At 46.9% G+C, this 17,203-nt stretch overlaps 1 protein-coding gene across 1 annotated transcript in view; it reads right to left on the reverse strand.

Moving 5' to 3' along the window:
• Positions 1 to 17,203, reverse strand: part of LOC119439319 (transmembrane protease serine 9) — a 127,717-nt gene that overhangs the window by 11,974 nt on the left and 98,540 nt on the right. Inside the window, exons 2-3 of the mRNA XM_049660251.1 lie at positions 6,651 to 6,854; positions 5,689 to 6,033 (exon numbers count right to left, since the gene is read on the reverse strand). Of these exons, the coding sequence (XP_049516208.1) occupies positions 5,689 to 6,033; positions 6,651 to 6,854 (549 nt within the window). The remainder of the gene's footprint in view (positions 1 to 5,688; positions 6,034 to 6,650; positions 6,855 to 17,203) is intronic.

Raw genomic sequence — 17,203 nt, forward strand, 5'->3', positions numbered from 1 at the left:
AAAGCGTAATAGCGCTTTTAAAGCAGCTCGTTCCGACGTCGGCTGGGACCAGGGACCAAGAATTGTGGCTTCCGTAAGAGGACGGCTGTCTACCTTAGAGCACTGCACGGGCCGATTTTTGCGGCCCGGGCCCGGCCCGGGCCCGTTTTTACATTGGGCGGCCCGACCGAGCCCGATCAAAACTCTTATGGCACGACCCGGGCCCGGCCCGGGCCCGGAAATAATCTACGTTACCCGCCCGGCCCGGCCCGCCACCCCTTTACCTTAAGCCCGAGCCCGGCCCGAGCCCGACTCAAAACCGGCCCGAACCCTGCCCGAGACCGAAAAATGCATGTTTTTCAGAGTTGAGAAGCCCGAGAATAACTCGCAGAAAGCCCGAGCCCGGCCATGGCCCGCGTCAAAAAACCCGAGCCCGGCCCGGGCCCGGGTCAAAAAGCACACGCCGTGCCCGAGCCCGGCCCGAGCCCGTGAAAAAACTCCTCTACCCGGCCCGGCCCGGCCCACGGGCCGGGCCGGGCTCGGGCTTTCGGGTAAGCCCGAGCCCGTGCAGTGCTCTAGTCTACCTTGTCGAGTGTGGTGCTGAAGAAACGATATCGAAGTGTTTTTAGGTTTTAGTACAGGAATAGATGCCCCCTCTCATTGAGACTGCAGGTTATATGTACATGTGTACAAACTAGAGCACTGCACGGGCTCGGGCTTACCCGAAAGCCCGGGCCCGGCCCGGCCCGTGGGCCGGGCCGGGCCGGGTAGAGCAGTTTTTTCACGGGCTTGGGCACGGCGTGTGCTTTTTGACCCGGGCCCGGGCCGGGCTCGGGCTTTCTGGTGGTGTGCATGTAACGTGCAGCGAGTTATTCTCGGGGGTGTCAACTCTGAAAAACATGTATTTTTCGGTCTCGGGCCGGGTTCGAGCCGGGCTCGGGCCGGGCCTCTGGCCTAAGGTAAAGGGGTGGCGGGCCGGGCGGGTAACGTAGATTATTTCCGGGCCCGGGCCGGGCCCGGGTCTCGCCATAAAAGTTTTGTTCGGGCTCGGGCGGGCAGCCCAACGTAAAAACGGGCCCGGGCCGGGTCCGGGCTGAAAAAATCGGCCCGTGCAGTGCTCTAGTACAAACTGCTGCATATTCTAGTCGCCCTTCCAGTGCCACTGCCAGCGCAGAGAGATTTTCAAATGTGAGATTACTAAAAAACCACTTGCGCTTTACAATGAGGAACGCATGGTTATGCTGGCGCTTCTATACGCCCACAGAGACGTCGCCATCAACGTGTCCGAAGTTACTGAACGCTTCGCTAAACTCCCCGCCGAGTGAAGTTTATCGTTTAGATAGCGAAGCAGCAAAAATCAATGCCTGTAAAAATATCTGTTCCTTCACGTTCCTATATAAGCTCGTAATTATGAAAACGTATGACTGTTCATTAGCTTTTAAAACGACAGAAATTTTCACCGTTTATTGTAACAGTTAGCATGATGATCAAAATTATCCTGGGAATACAAAAATTACGGGGACATCAATAACCAATTTTGACAAACCTTGCTCATTGAAAGCCCGGCACACGCGGCGTTTCCCGAAAACGCACTCGGATGTTAGGTAAATCAACTTGCCGCATCATCTGTGGCTTTCGTTTGTCCTTTTCTTTCCTTTTTAGCTACATGTATTTACTTCTTTTTTGAAATGAAGCAATAGCCTTCTTTGACTTTCGGTGCAGAATAATTGTTGCCGCTGTGCAGGCAGTTAAAATACGCATTTTCGTATTGATTTATGCATTCTTTTTCTCTTATTCTAGCCACATGGTGCTGTCGCGATCGCAGCATGGCTCAAATGCATATCACAATTTCTGAGATCATGGTTTTGTTCTTGTCTGGATCGTCTTTCTTTATACTCGTATGCGTGAAGTTTACTATCTGTGACTGCGCAACATGTTTATTTGTCTTGTTTGACGCATTATATACAATGACGTTTCCTTAGATACGTAGATTTATTGCAGACTTATACGTATATTTAAATATCTTGTTGCGAGGTTTTGTGTATACAAGCAGTGAACTTGGTTTCACGCGACACTTTCTTGCCGTTTATCTTGGCATATGTATATTCCATTCTATCTTCGCATTTCTAATGTATATTTTGCGGAACTTCTGCTTTTTATATGTACTCGTTGTTGCAACTATAATTTCGGTGCACTTACAATATACGACCTTTATATTGATATCAGCTATTACTGCCACAATTTTTGGGACATACGCAATCCATTGCAACGAAGGACAGCGTCATTGTGGCTTTTCCCTGGCCGTTGCATATGTACAAATATGTAAACAAGGTTGTTAAATGACAAAAATTCATCAAAATATTTGTCAACTTGTTCATTTTATGGCCTTTACGTTTTTCATACCAGCTGCATGCACTGCTTTACTGGTTTCGAACTGATATAGTTCTAAAGTTCGCGTGATATTTCGTTTACTTATTAGATAGACAAAAAAAAAACGCGGAAGCATTGATATCAGCTATTACTGCCAGCATTTTTGGGACATACGAAGCTATTCTTTTATGAAACAAAGACATAATTTACTTGTATTGACTGTGCGTAGCGTTAAATAATTCGTTTTCAGCACCTAATATAGAATGGCATTGGCAATGGCAATGCAGTTATTATTCATGTATTTGATGCCTCGACAACGTTTATAAGGAGGAGGCCGCGTTGCAACTTGAGCCCCCCCCGAAAAAAATTTCTGGCTACGCCACTGATCATCACCCCCCCTTGACAAAGCTCCGACAGCAGCCGTAGAAGGTACAAGAAAAGAGTAGAAGCTTTCCAGGCTTTGGCCATGCTACGAGATCACGACTCCAATAGGAAGGCTCGAGAACGGCTGTGACGGCTATATAACCGCCGTGCGAGAATCCTCAGTGGGAATTCAGGAGTTCGAGAGTTCAGTCCGCACCGGTGAAGTGGTGTAACGTGAAGACCAAGCGTCTGCGGAAGAAGGGGATTCCCCGGCAAGCTAGTAGACGGGTTCATCGAGCGTCTGCATTTCCGGAAGAAGTTCTTTCTTCGAGATTCGCCCCGAGTTACGCCGAGATCGTCCGACTTCAAGACCAACACTGGTGAATACGATTGGACACTTAGTGTTCCTTTTTATTTTGTACTTTACGTGTTGGACTCTGAGTGCTTGTCGGTAATTATTTTCCTGTGTTTTGTGAATACCCATCTGATTTGTATTGTGTTGTGTCTAGCCCAAGTGTGCAAGTGTGTGCGTAACTGCCTTGTGTGACGAATATATTTTGTTGTGTTTTGACAACTCTGGGCTCTGACTCGGTCTTTGGACAGCAACCGGCGTTCGCTGGCGCACCAGAGGGCCCACTCTTAATTGTCCTTGCTTTCGTGGGATTATTTTCGGAAGCTGATAAGTCGGCTTTAGAATTTGGTCCGGCGTCTGCGCCTCGTTCACGGGGTCTGTGACAAGATGATATCTGCATCTGGGCGTCCGGCGTGACGCATCCTCAAATACGAGCAAGACTGCAGATGATATCTGCATCTGGGCGTCCGGCGTGACACATTCTCAAATACGAGCAAGACTGCAGATCGAAGGCAGTCACACAAACGTCGTCTTACCTGCATATGAAAGGCCTTGAACTATCCTCGGAAAAGTGCCGAGTAGTCACATTTACACGCAAAACAATGACTCCATATGTTATACGCATAAATGGACAAGTAATTGCTTACGAAACAAAGCGCCGTTTCCTTGGAGTCATCATCGACCGAGATTTCTCTTGGACGCCACAAATTCCATATATGAAAAAGAGGTTGACTGCAGTAGCCCATGTATTCAAGTTTGTCGGCGGAAAGTCTTGGGGCGCATCTGTACAATCGATGCTACAGCTGTACCATGCATTATTTATGGGTTTCCTAAGATACAGCCTGCCCGTGCTGGGTAACACCAGTAAAAGGAACCTTCGCACACTCTAGAGTATGCAAGCCGATGTTCTACGGACGTGCCTCGGCCTCCCTAAGTGTGCATCCACAGCGGCCACAATTGCTATAGCACGTGACCACCCTATATCAATGTACATTGCACTCGACGCTCTTCGACATGTCGCAAGGACCGCCTTTCACCATCTTGCTTGCCTGCCAACAACTAGGCCGCATACGAGTTTTAGCCATCTCCTGACTACCCACGAAGCATCGCTACCATCTAATTACGTCCCAGCAGCATGGCCTTCATTGCTACTGTGGTCTCTGCATTCACCTCGAGTATGCCTTACAATTTGAGGCATCAAGAAGAAGGCACAAATGTCGAGAGCAGCATTGAAGCAGGCAGCATTATTGCTACTACATGAGGATCACAGTGACGGCTTACATGTTTACATACACCGATGGATCAGTCATGCACTCCAGTTCAGCAGCTGCAGTATTTGTCTCAGCAAAATCTACAGTGAAAAAATTCAGGACATAGCACCTGACATCAACGACGGCTGTCGAACTTGCAGCTCTGCGTGCAACAATTCAATTGATCGATCAGGAAGCGCCCCAGAAATGGTCCATCTCCTGCGATTCCAAAGCCGCCCTCCAGAGTTTGCTCTGCATTACGCCGTGGACCCCACGAATGGCGTCCGGACACACGAGAAATTCACCATCGGGCAGTTGACAAAGGACATGAAATCGTATTTCAATGGTTGCCAAGTCATTGTGGTATCCTTGGAAACAAGCAAGCAAACGCAGCCGCTCGATCTTCACATACCAGTGCCGATTGCGTCGCTATCCCTATGTCTATTTCCAGAACAGACGCAGCGGGACAGCTCCGTACGCTTGCTCGCGAGCTTACGTTAGCCCAATGGTATTCAGCAGGCTCTAAAAACCAGCGCCTTTATTCCCTGGACCCTGATCTGAAGCTCCGCCTTCCACATGGCTTACCACGATGGGAGGTAACTCTCATTTGTCACCTATGGCTTGGAGTAGCTTTTACCAATGCGTACTCCTACCTTATATGAATTGCCACAAGTCCAGATTGTGAAGTTTGCGGGCGCAAAGAGACGATAGCGCACCTTCTGTGTGATTGTCGTTGTTTTAGTGCACAAAGAGAAGTCCTCCGCACCACGCTCGACAAGATTGACCGCCGTCCCCTTACGGAAGCCAGAATTCTTGGACCCTCGTCCCAACCGACGTCGACACGAAATGCTTTAATAGTGCTAATGTGCTTTTTGAAAGCAAGAGTACTTATTGAAAAGAAAAAGTTTATCTTCTCTTGTTTTCTAATCTTTTCTGACCTTACCCCACCCCCCTGCGCAGAGTAGCCAACCGGACACTTAATCTGGTTAACCTCTCTGCCTTTCACCTCTTGTTTTTCTCCTCCTCCACTTTCTGCGTTGTCTGCCTGCTCTTGCTGGCGGCGCATCATTCTCAAATTCAACATCATTTGATGAAATTCAGACTAAGTTCATCGGTCATCATTACTGTCGGCTTCCATTTTTTTAGTGCAACTGATTTCGTTTCAAGAATGGAGGTGACGCAGACAGTATAGCAGGCTGTCCGAAAGGCAGGCTGGGATGACCAGGCTGACGATTTGAGCTCACTGCATTACGAATTGCCTGACGACAAATTGCACTAACTGAAAATATGCGAGGAATTTCCGAATCGGACGACTCCAATTCACAACTATTTGTGAAGTAATGCCTCGTTAAGCAAGCGATGCAAAAAGCGAACCTTCGTCGCAGTCGCAGCTCTCGCCTGCGTCGCCTTCTGAGGGTTCAAGGCGGTCCGACGTTGCACCGGGCAGGGTTGTGGGCGAACCGGTGCCCTCCACAGACGGTGACCCTGTGCCCGGAGTCACAGGGTTCGGCTGTGGCAGAGGCGGGCTCACAGGAGCTACAGGAGGTTGCACGGGAGGTTCCACAGGAGGTTCCACAGGTGGTTCAACAGGAGGCTGCACAGGAGGCTGCACAGGAGGTTCCACAGGAGGTTCCACAGGCGGCTCTACAGGAGGTGCTACGGGTGGCTCTACAGGAGGTTGCACAGGAGGCTCTGGTGATGGAACGTCAGGCAGTGGACCTGATAAAGGAGTGGCAAGATTAAGCTTTTTTGTGGATCGAGGGGATCGCGACAATAAGCGTGACCAGGGAATGAGAAGGAACAATGCGCCTGTGAAAGAGAATTTGTGTTACATGTGAACAATAGTCGGCTCTACAATGCTTTTCTTTGCCCTCAAGTGTGGAAAAAGAAAGCTTGTAACACAGTGCATATGGTGTATATACGTGGTGCAAGGCGCTGCAAGACAATGATGGATGTAGTTCATCAGACCCAAATCATGCAATATTACGCACACGACCTGATTTGCGTCATATATATTTCATGGTTCCCCAGTTTAAGGTTGCCGGTTGGTGTGGTTGTAACATTTTGCATGGCTGAACTTGATAGCTGACAAAAACTTGACAAGGCTTCTGGCTTTCTTCATTTCCGGTGTGTGACTGTATCAGTGTTCAGTGGTAAATGGTTTCTACATTACTTGCACTACAGTCTTGGTGCAAATGCCCCTTGCGCTGTTCTTGTCTTTTGACATCATGTCACATGTTATATAGCGTTGTGAGCCGATGAAAGAGGAAAAACAGTTCTACGAATATTGGGAAGAATAAAATGGACTTCCGCAAATAGTCTGTGTGCATACGTACGGGGCTGGTCTGGAGTCACCGGAGGCAGTCCAGTGGGCTGCGCGCAGCAGACAAGTGAAACCGTTCCCCGCCAGTCACAGATGGTGGGATGCAGCCCGCGTCGGATGTCCCTCTGGGCCTTCGGACAGTTGGCCACAGTCACACAGTACGGCTCCTCTGTCGTCGCACACTTGTTGCCTTCGTCGATTTCGAAAACCACCTCACCTGAAGTGAGCACAAGAAGACAAAGACGAACGTCACGTTCATCAAACTTTACGGTGGGAACATTATGCCTCTTGCGCTGATTTCGCCTTTCTTGAAAAGCAAAGTGATTTGCAAAATTTCAGCTGTTTTGCGTAAGCAGTTATGTTTTTTTAATTCGGCAGCATCCAGCGGGTTGTTGGACGTTGTGTATCAGCAGGGGCGTCCCCATTGTAAGAACATTGACAATTATCTTACTTCATGCAAAAAAAATTACGTTTTGGTCAAATATACAGTAGTGCATGAAAAGCTGTTATGCAGTCTTTCATTTCAAAATAGCAACATACGTTATAATAGGAGCGAGGTGTTTCTATGAGAGTGGATAGTCCTCCTGTAGATGTAAGTCGGTTATATTAACACCACAGGTGGTCAAAGAGTGCCATTGTCTTGACAAATGGAAGAAAACGACAGGGTGGAGACGAAACGCGATAGCCATCCCGGTGTATTTCCAAATACAAACTATATAGGCCTTACGCAAAGCGCAAAGTACGTGTGCAATTGAATATGACACGCGAAAAATGCTTGTTTCTGCCACTACAATGAGCTAACTGACCCGCAGCAAGTTATGAGGTATTTTGATGAATCCTGCATCCCGCGATGCCTATGGAAGTTTACGAATCACTGCGCCACCGGTAAAGTTGAATCAGGGGGAAGTGAGTGTTCCAGGGGGTGAAACGGCGTGTAAAGATTATCCTGTGTACCAGTACGATATGTTAAAACATAACACGCCAAGTAATTTGGCGCACAAAAATTATTCCTGCTTCTTGAGATAGCTATAACTTGCCATCTGTCCATTTAGTTTCCACAGTGATGGTTACTTAATTGTAGGCAGGACAATACGGGATGGCAGTGTTAGTAAAATGAGTAATGTCACAGCGAAATTGCCGGAAACGCTGAGTAGGACTGTGAATTGGGTGATAAAGGATCTATGCCACACAGCCAGAAGAAGAGTGCGAAAAATAAAGACCACGGAAGGAAAGTTGTCCGGGCAACAATAAGCCCAACCAAACACAATTACATTCCATCCCATTCCCGTTTACGTTCACGCCATAAGATAGCAATCCAGAATACCGGATGCAGGAGAAACGCAAGAAACACTGTCGTACAGTGTTATAAAACTTTGTTTTCGATTAAACATGTATAGCCGCCTTAATTTTTTTGTCACTCTCTGCCGTTCATATGGGCCTCTGATGGGGTAATCACCACCATAGCACCTTTCTTTGTTACGAGTGGAGGCTAGTGGCACATTATTCAGAGGACGAGGAGGAAAGGACACCAGGCACGCCCCCCCCCCCCCCCCCCCAAATTGCCGTGCTAGCATGTGGCCTGCCCAGCCCTCCTCCCCCTTGCCATCTCCGGTCAAGTGCGCCCCCCCCCCCCTTTCTTACCAAAAAATAAGTTTTCTGGCTACGCCATTAGTGGAGACCGAGCAAAAAGAAAAAAAAACAAAAAAAGAAAAAAAAATGTCACCTACATCCGCTGCTTTGTCTAGAAAGTTTGCGTAGATTTTCACCTAAAGCGAAAGTAAGGTAAGGACACATTGTTTTCAGCCCCTCAGTGATCGCCCCTTACGTGCGTCTATATACATATGCTAAAAAAAAAAACAAATAGTGAGGTGAAAGTTGTGGTAAATGCACACTGACAAGTTCACATGTCTTATGACGCGAGTTCTTTGCAATTCGTGAATTCGAAGCCCTCGCAACAGGCTTGCCTTTTTTTCTTATATTTTACATGCCCTAGCACTGCCACGCGTCGTTCAAATCTAGTGATGATGATGGGCCGCTGATCCAATCAGAGAAAGGAAATGACTAATGGTGACGGGCTGATAAGTTATGGGTTCCAGGACGCGATTCGCCCGCCTCATCATTCATTGTTCTTCTTTTTCAGCTTTTGCCCTTATTGTTCTGAGGATTCATATTTCAACGAGCGTTTTACTCCGATTGTTTTCCTAGATGTATAGTGACAACCAGTTATTTTTAAACGTATATCTCTTTCCATTTCTGTGCGGGAACGTTGTTAAAAACTAATAGACAGTGCACGTGAATTGTTTGCATTGGCGATTTCCGCAGACGGCCTAACAAGTTTGGTTTCTCTTGCTAAGCCCTTTAATGGCAGTCATCAATTTTTGTCTATGGTCTATAATTATTTAAAGAGAGAGCTAAAGATAAGAGACGCACATATAACGTTATGGAATGAATAGCGGCGCATGTTGATAGATTAGAGCTGGCTGTACTGCTGCTATTATAATCAACACAAACGTTTGTGATTTTTAGCCGGCTGGGAATAATTCACGCGTGTTCACGAAGCAGTTTGTACGCAAGGGCGCCAACCAATCTTGATATTGAACATATAGGTGAAGACGGCTGGTTATAACAAACTGTTCTACGAACCAACAGGTTTGTGGATTAGGCTCATAGTCGTAGCTAATTATTGCACCAATAAACGGTTTCCGCGCGAGAGAGTGTTGCTATATGCGTCAGAAATATAGGCAGCGAGCTCGACAAGGCTTGTTCCTCCTTCCTAGTCAGCAATTATTCACCATTGCTCATCGCTCGTAAGTATGACGTACTATACCAACTCACTGTAACGCGAACAGCGGCGTGCGTTGCCCTAGCGAAATTTAGCGGGAACCAAAGATGTATAGTGTAATATGTCCCAGCCGTGTTACGAGACACATCTGCGTTGGTTGTATACATCTTCGCCCCCGTTGCTTTTGGCTAGGCTGCGCAAAAAAACTCGCGCCCCGTTGTTCACGTTTTAATGAGTTGGTATATTATACGTTGAATTGTAGCCATGCAGTGCCGCAACCGCGGGACTTTTCGTTAATACGCTTGATTGTCATTGTGTAGCGACCTTCGCTAATAATATGGTAGCTATCACGATTAACAGGCGCTGTGTTCCCAATAACTGTTCTAGCTGACAAACTGCTTTGTGAATGTGCCATGTGCCGCGATGTTTGCAAGCAGTGTACTCAGAGACACTGCAGAAAAAAAAACAGTTTTCAATGGCTTTTGTCGTCACAAGCAAAACTTTGGATTATGAACTTATTCACGGGGCGGCGCGAGAACTAGTGAGGAAGCACTACACGATTTCGTGTCTTAAATTTCCAAACATATACGCGCCTGTAACGTCGGAGTAGTGCCGCAGCGAGCGAAAACTAGGTGAAATCGCCAAGTGCTTGTGAGTTTTTCATGCCAAAAAAGTTCCGATATTACCAGGTGCCGAGCAAGTTAGCATCTGACAAATTTTACAGGTAGCTCTGGCGTTTCTACCGATCTTACCACACTGAAGCGTGGTAGCTATGAAAGCTTCTTACCCGCCTCGGTAGCCCAGCGACTATGGTGTTGTGCTACTGAGCTCGAGGTCGCGGGTTTGAACCCGGCCACGGTGACCGCATTTAGAAGAGGGCAACAGCAAAAAAATAAACTGTCAGCCCTTTCAATGGAGAATAATGTATTTTCAATTATGACTATTAGGATGTGATGGTGTAATTGGTTATTTGAACTATTAAAGAATGAGAAATATATATGATCCGGTCGTTTTTATTTATTTAGTGACCACAGGGACCATGGCCTTATGGTCGTTAGGGTACACCGCCATAGGGTGTACGGCAAAGGTTGGCACGTTCTTCATAAACACGTCACCAACACCGCGCGCGTTCGGTGCGAACGCGGGCAAAACGCCGCCGCCGTCGACAACAGTTGTGCGCGTTGTTGGTGTGACTGCACACAACCGCTGTCAAAACGCTGGCGTGAGCATGAGCGCCAGCAGCAGCGGGCGAAGGTTCATGCGGTCTATCGCTTCAACGGAAGCTGAGCGGCGAAAGTACAGCGCATACAAAGGTAGGAGCCGTGTTGCAGATCGCTTTCAAGATAGGGTGCGCGCGACCGCCCGGCGCCGCGCAAAGTACAAGTAGCTCGCAGAGCAGAAGCCGCAGCCCCTCCCTCCCGCGCTGCCTTACCGCTGTCCTCCTTTCGCGTGGGAGATTGAGTCACCAGTTCCCCTTGCGCCCGGTCGCAAGATACGCATTTGGTGCCGCAGCTAAACATCGCCTCCCCTCCCTCCCGTCCCCCCACGGCCTTTCGCGCGACGGAAGAAGTGGCGTTTGCTCTCCACCGTGCGTGCGCTCCGCCGTGCGAGCATACGGCCAATGAGAGTTTTTTTTTCTACATCCGATCGCGACCATCAAATACTGAGCCCTTAACAGCTTCGCTGTAAATACACTTGTCTGCTCAGATTTAAGTGCACATTGAAGAATTGCAGGTGGTCAAAATGAATTCGGAGACACCCACTATGGCGTGCCACATACTCAAATCAATGTTTACGCAAGTAAAAACCCCCAAATTTAATTATAGCTCCACGGATGCAATGAAACCAAGATGGCCACCTGCTTATTGCCATGATGAGGGAGCGAATAAAGAAAAAAAAAGCAGGGAAGTGTGGCGCTCTTTGTTCGCCATGAGGAGATTACAACGTCAGAATCAGTTCAACGAGATGGACTCAGCCAGATAGCATTTAGCGTCTGAATTCCCAGAATTCACAAAGCTTTTATTTCGTAAGAAGTGTTTGTTGCTGCTTTTTTGCCTTCGCTGAAAATATGACAGGGGGATGCAAAAACGCGTGTGTACCGTGCATTCGGAGCAGGTTAAAGAATTCCAGCTGTTCAAAATTACGCTAGAGTCCCCCAGTACGGCATGCCTCATAACCATATTGTAGTTTTGGCACATAAAAGCTTAGAATTGTTTAAATATTGTCCCTATAGTGGTTGTGGTTAGTGACGCGCAGATGAGGATGCGATGATTGGTGCGTCGATGACGGCGACCAATGTTCGGCTGCTTGGGCAAGGTATCACTGATCTAACCCTGGCGCTGTTGTGCTGCGCTTGAGACATTCTGTATATAGCTTGTTATCGTAACGGTACATTTTTCTATCACAACTGGGCGGTACCTGGTCTTGTGAACCATGTGGAACGTAGCACAATGCACTTAGATATCGATTGAAAGCTGGCCGTGAAATGGCCTAAATGTGGGTGCATTCCGAAGGAGTTAAAGCGACAAGCAAGCATGACCAGCTTAAGGCTGAAACCTTACTTTATCGGCATTCAAAATGGAAGTCGCTCGGCAAAGCTTTCCAATAAGACAACTAAAATATGAATTGACCGATAGAGGGGCCGGTGTGTTGGAACGATTCCTCTCACTTTCAATATTGCTTGCACTTCGTCGAGGGTCGGCCATACGGCGGGATGAACGACGAGAAATGAATATAATTGTAGGTAATCGATCTTTACAAAATGCGGCGACAGCAGCTGCCAGGACGCGCCTCTTGCTCCACTTAAAGTGTAGAAAAGATGACAAGATGAAAAAAAAAAAACGAGCTAGAGAGGCACACAGCGCAGTTGCGCCTTTTCAGCTGAGTTACACAGGGGTTATTCTAATTCACATCAAGCGGAAAAAAATGGAGCTGGGCAGGCCATGTAATGCGCAGGATGGATAAGCGGTGGACCATTAGAGTTACAGAATGGATACCAAGAGAAGGTAAGTGCAGTCGAGGACGGCAGAAAACTAGGTGGGGTGATGAAGTTAGGAAATTTGCACACGCAAGTTGGAATCAGCTAGCGCAAGACAGGGGTAATTGGAGATCACAGGGAGAGGCCTTCGTCCTGCAGTGGACATAAATATAGGCTGATGATGATGATGATGATGATGATATATGTGCAGATAACTCATCCACAAATTACTTGCTGAGTTTAGGGCCTATGGTATAATAATGCAGATCCGGAGCCTATCATTACTCAATGCCCTTTGGCTTCCTAAAAAAACAAAAAACAAAAAAAAAAAACAGCGCAATTGAGCGAGAAGATATACATAGTCAAAGGGTGCTCTTCATGTATGCAGGGTGTCCCAACTATCACGCCCCATGATTTAAAAATATGCAAATACCACGTAGCTGGACAGAACCAAGGTAATGCTGTTTGCCGTCGCTTGGAGATACTTAGAGTATTTTTTTGCATTTCGTTGAATTGCATAATTAGTCTTAATTAAATAATCAACTTCTAAAATATTATAATCAGACGAAAAGTCTCAATGAGAAAATTGCAGACCAACACGGAAAAACTGCCGATACAGCTTTCTGTTGCTTAATACGTGCTCCAAAAAAAAAAAAGTGTCTTTCCGAGCATGAAAGAAGCGTGCGGGAATACGTGCAAAATTGCCGCGCGACTCCATGGCCGCTCGAGGCACTTTGCGTGTATTCGCGGTGGAAAAAAAATATTCCCGCAGTACCCATCTTCACGATGAATGTCGACGTTAATGCGATTAGCATTGAAGCAACGTAGCGACACAACCGCGTTACCACCGCCGAAACGCAGCGTCATGTATGAGGCGCACATGCATCCGGGCACATCTCTCGAGCACACGCTGCGCCATCTAACGACGCCACCGCAAAGTCCGCGCGTGGCGCATGCGTGAATAATATTCACAATATTGACTAACTATATATGACGCGGAGTCGACAGCGCTCAGCAATGGGAAAATTTCAGAGGCCTTTTTTTAACAGTGGAACTGTTTAAGCCGGGGCGTAATGTGTCTGCTGAATCCAAAAATGTGGGCCGATCCTGACGGCAGTGCAGAAAGGGTTCGAGCGCAATGGCACATACCACCCCTATGAACTTTTGAAGCTGAGCCTGGATAAGTCTAGCTAAGCATGTTTGGGACTACTTAAGCTTAGTCAGTCATCAATATGCAATCGATGGCCAATTATTAGCTAATCGATCAATGAACAATAAATTCCGGAAAATGCTGGCGATGACTTGGTAGTGCTTAGCCTAGCCCGAAAGCCAGGACTAGCTAGGGGCCCATCAGCTCCGCTGTCTCTCTAGCATTGCGCCACCAGTGCAGGCTACGCTATTTTTTGTCCTTAAACAGCGACGCATACTCCGTTACCCGAGTTGGCATCAAAGAGTTTCATTGAAATGCGGCACATACCAAGCGACCCAAGTTGGTCCAACGGTTGGTTTCGAACATGGTTCCCTCGGCACAGCAGCCCGATGGTCTATCCGCTAGACCAGTAACTACCAGTGAACCAAGTTGGCGGGAAAACGGTTAGAGGCATAGAAACATATAAACATCCTGAAAATGCATGAAGTATCGTAAGAGTGTTAATGACATTAGAAAAATTAGCGAAATACAAGAAGACGAGGCGAAGCCTCGACAAGAACATCAACAAACTTTAACCCCTCCACCCTACCACCCACCCACCCGTTTCCGACCCAGTAATCTGTTAAAATAAAACCGCGTTTCGCCTTATCCGCCTTTCAGTCGACGCTCCGATGCCTTTAAACTAAGCGCCCTCCATTGGCGGCGTGTTGCGTGAATTGTATTCTTTTCGTGGCCGTTACTTTTGTTCAGTGAAGCTGCAGTCGCCGTTTGTTCAAGCCGCCGTAATTAGCTTCCGCAGGCTCGCTCTGATTGAAGTCGTTAATGTGGCTCGGCGGAACCAGAAGCTGCGCGGCCATGAAAACAATGCCTGACAGACGCTAATGGCCCCCGTTATCTCCTTCCTCACGCTCCGCGTAGCAGCTCAAGATTTCTTTTCTGTCTGCGCATATAAAAGGGGAGAGTACTTTTTTGCTGCGGGCCGTCGTGACAGACGTGTCAGCAGACGCCAACGACAGCATCTTGCTTCGCAGCGATTGATCAAGAAGCTTGAAAGTGCCAAGCAAAGAATCTGCGTAGCTTTTTTTTTTTTTCTTCGTGCGTCCTTAGCTAAAGTCCCTATATATTTATCCTTAGCGGCGCCCATGCCCGATAAGCAGCGTTTCGGCTTTTTCTTTTCTTTGGTCGGAAAACACAGTCAGGGTGAAATCGCGCGACCTATACGAGGCTGACTTGCATGGCGAGTAGGCGATGGACGATTGCCATGTCTAGCAAGTATTTTTCATAAGCGGCGGTGTTGGCGCAGTGTCGTTGCGCAGCTGCTTCTGAAGGCGCCAAAGCCAGCTTGTTGCTTTTCTTCGTTGCATTTCAAGTGCCGCAGGAGCCGCAATCTGAGGCATGCAATTCCTTTCAAGCGAATAGCATAACATTACCGCGCACCTTTAAGAAAGCACATTCCATAATCTACCACTTGAAGGTATCCTCTAGGATACGGTATATAGATGCGCAGTTAATTACGGCAAAGAAATTAGGATGAAATGATTGACTAAGGCGAGCGGCTGAAGGAGACGAAATGCTTCGTATATTATATCCAAAAGTTAGGATAGCCGATAGTCCCCTTGTCACAAGCTTCCCAGGGCTGCCATTGGGGGCCATGGCGTGACATGTAATCCTATCGCAACACTCTACTTTCCATCACTGTATACATTGTCCCGAGATGCGGACCTACCCTTAGTATAAATCTTCTTATTTGTCCACAAAACATTCGCACGAGTAGTGGGACTCCTATCCCCCCTTTACGTGTAAATCTAATACATATCCACCTTAATACATAAACAACAGAGGGTGCTGGAGATACTTATGATGGGTACCGGCAGAATTCGTTGTTAGGCCGACGGCTCGCAAATGGTATGGCCAATTCGATGTCGAGATACCTCCTTAATTGTGCCGTAAACCAAACTTTAACGCGAATGGGTGAACAGTCTCATTCTACACAAATCGTCGCCTACTTACTACAACTACATTTTTGTACTCAAAAATTGTTTTTTCTTTTCTTTTTTATCCGTTTTTTTACTTTTTGTTTGTTTGTTTTTGTTTTCGCTCACAAACACAACCTTTGTATGATGTAGCCTGCTACTGTTGGCCACAATTGTATTAACCCCATTGGTTTCTGTTTAGGAGGTTCCCCCGACAGTTTTTACTTCGGGACCTCCGATTGTGCCATTATACTCACCTGTTATATTTTTTTGGGCTACTGATGAAAATAAATTCAACTTCAACTTCAACCACTCGCGCGTACGAAAATTGATATCTGGGGTGTTTATGTTTAAAGTGGGAACAACGAATCAGCGTTCGCCTGTTGTCGTCCATTATGAATGCTCACAGTACGTACTCTTCCTGTCATCAACAGTCACCAAGAGAGAAGTGGTACCTACACGCATGTCGATTTCAGCAAACGGGAGCAGGATAGGCCCATAAAAAAAGGAAGCAAACATCGTGTTCGTAAGAGGATATCCATGTTCGAACATCACGTTGCCTACACGGCGTTACACTGAGGACATCGTCCACAGAGAAATGGCACAGAGAAGCGGAAGCGGACAGGGTGCACGGTACTGTGAGTATCTCTGCCGCGTAGGGGCACGAGAAAGCGATCCCACCACAATGCAACGATAAGCAAAGTATCCAAACGAAATACTTACTGGAAAACATTTTTTTTTGCAATAGGTGTTATGACTATAGACGTTGCGCCTTTAAAACTTCGCCCGTTACGTCGGTTTAGAATGCCGTTCGCCGGCAGGATATTAATAAGAAGAAAAATAATAGGTTTCTTGACGACTACCTCAAAGCAAAGCGAGCACATTTTTCTTCGCAATGGCATAGAAACTTTGCAGACGCTCGACCGCATCTACGCATTCTGGGTGCTGTATCGAGAGGGTGAGTCACAAACCGGCGGAGCAAGTATATCTGTTTTAACGCGCGAAGGGCAAATAGGGGTACAAGTTCCCCAACCAACAATAACTGATATGACCAGATTACGATTGGGATTTTAAGAATTCATTTGAGGGAGGGGGGGGGGGGGGAGAAATCCTGCTAGTACCGGCCATAAACCAGCAACCAACCACATTTTTCAATGTAGTATTTGATATTATTATTTTTAAGAAACACTGCAGAGTCCGATACATCGACGCTTCAGATATTTATTATCTCGAACAGCTGTGCCGACGTTGTCGCTTTTGCTGTTCTCAGGCGTGGCCGAACGGTTAGGGGATTGAATTTGAAGTTGGCGGCAGCAGGTCATGTACGATTAAAACTTTGATGTTCTTAAAAGCGCAATTTTCTGTCTTTCTTTCCTCGTTTGTAATTGAAAAATCTATGTGAGTAGTTTCGCCCAAAGACCGAAGAATTGACGACGATGAAAGCTGCTGTTGAAATGGGGTCTCTTGAACCTGTTTAGTCTCAGTCCTTGGAATTTGTATATACCCCGGTGTATCGTTTATATTGGTGTCGAGAATAATTGGTGCATCCAATCAATCAATCACTCACTCAACAATATTCTTGAATTGGTGTATTAATTTTGTACAGAGCTAGGTGCTCGGTTGTAACAATTATTAATTATTTATTTATGTATTACTTATTGAAATACCCTCAGGGCCAGGGGCA

Source organism: Dermacentor silvarum, chromosome 1 (assembly GCF_013339745.2).
Source record: "Dermacentor silvarum isolate Dsil-2018 chromosome 1, BIME_Dsil_1.4, whole genome shotgun sequence".
NCBI classification, from domain to species: Eukaryota; Metazoa; Arthropoda; class Arachnida; order Ixodida; family Ixodidae; genus Dermacentor; species Dermacentor silvarum.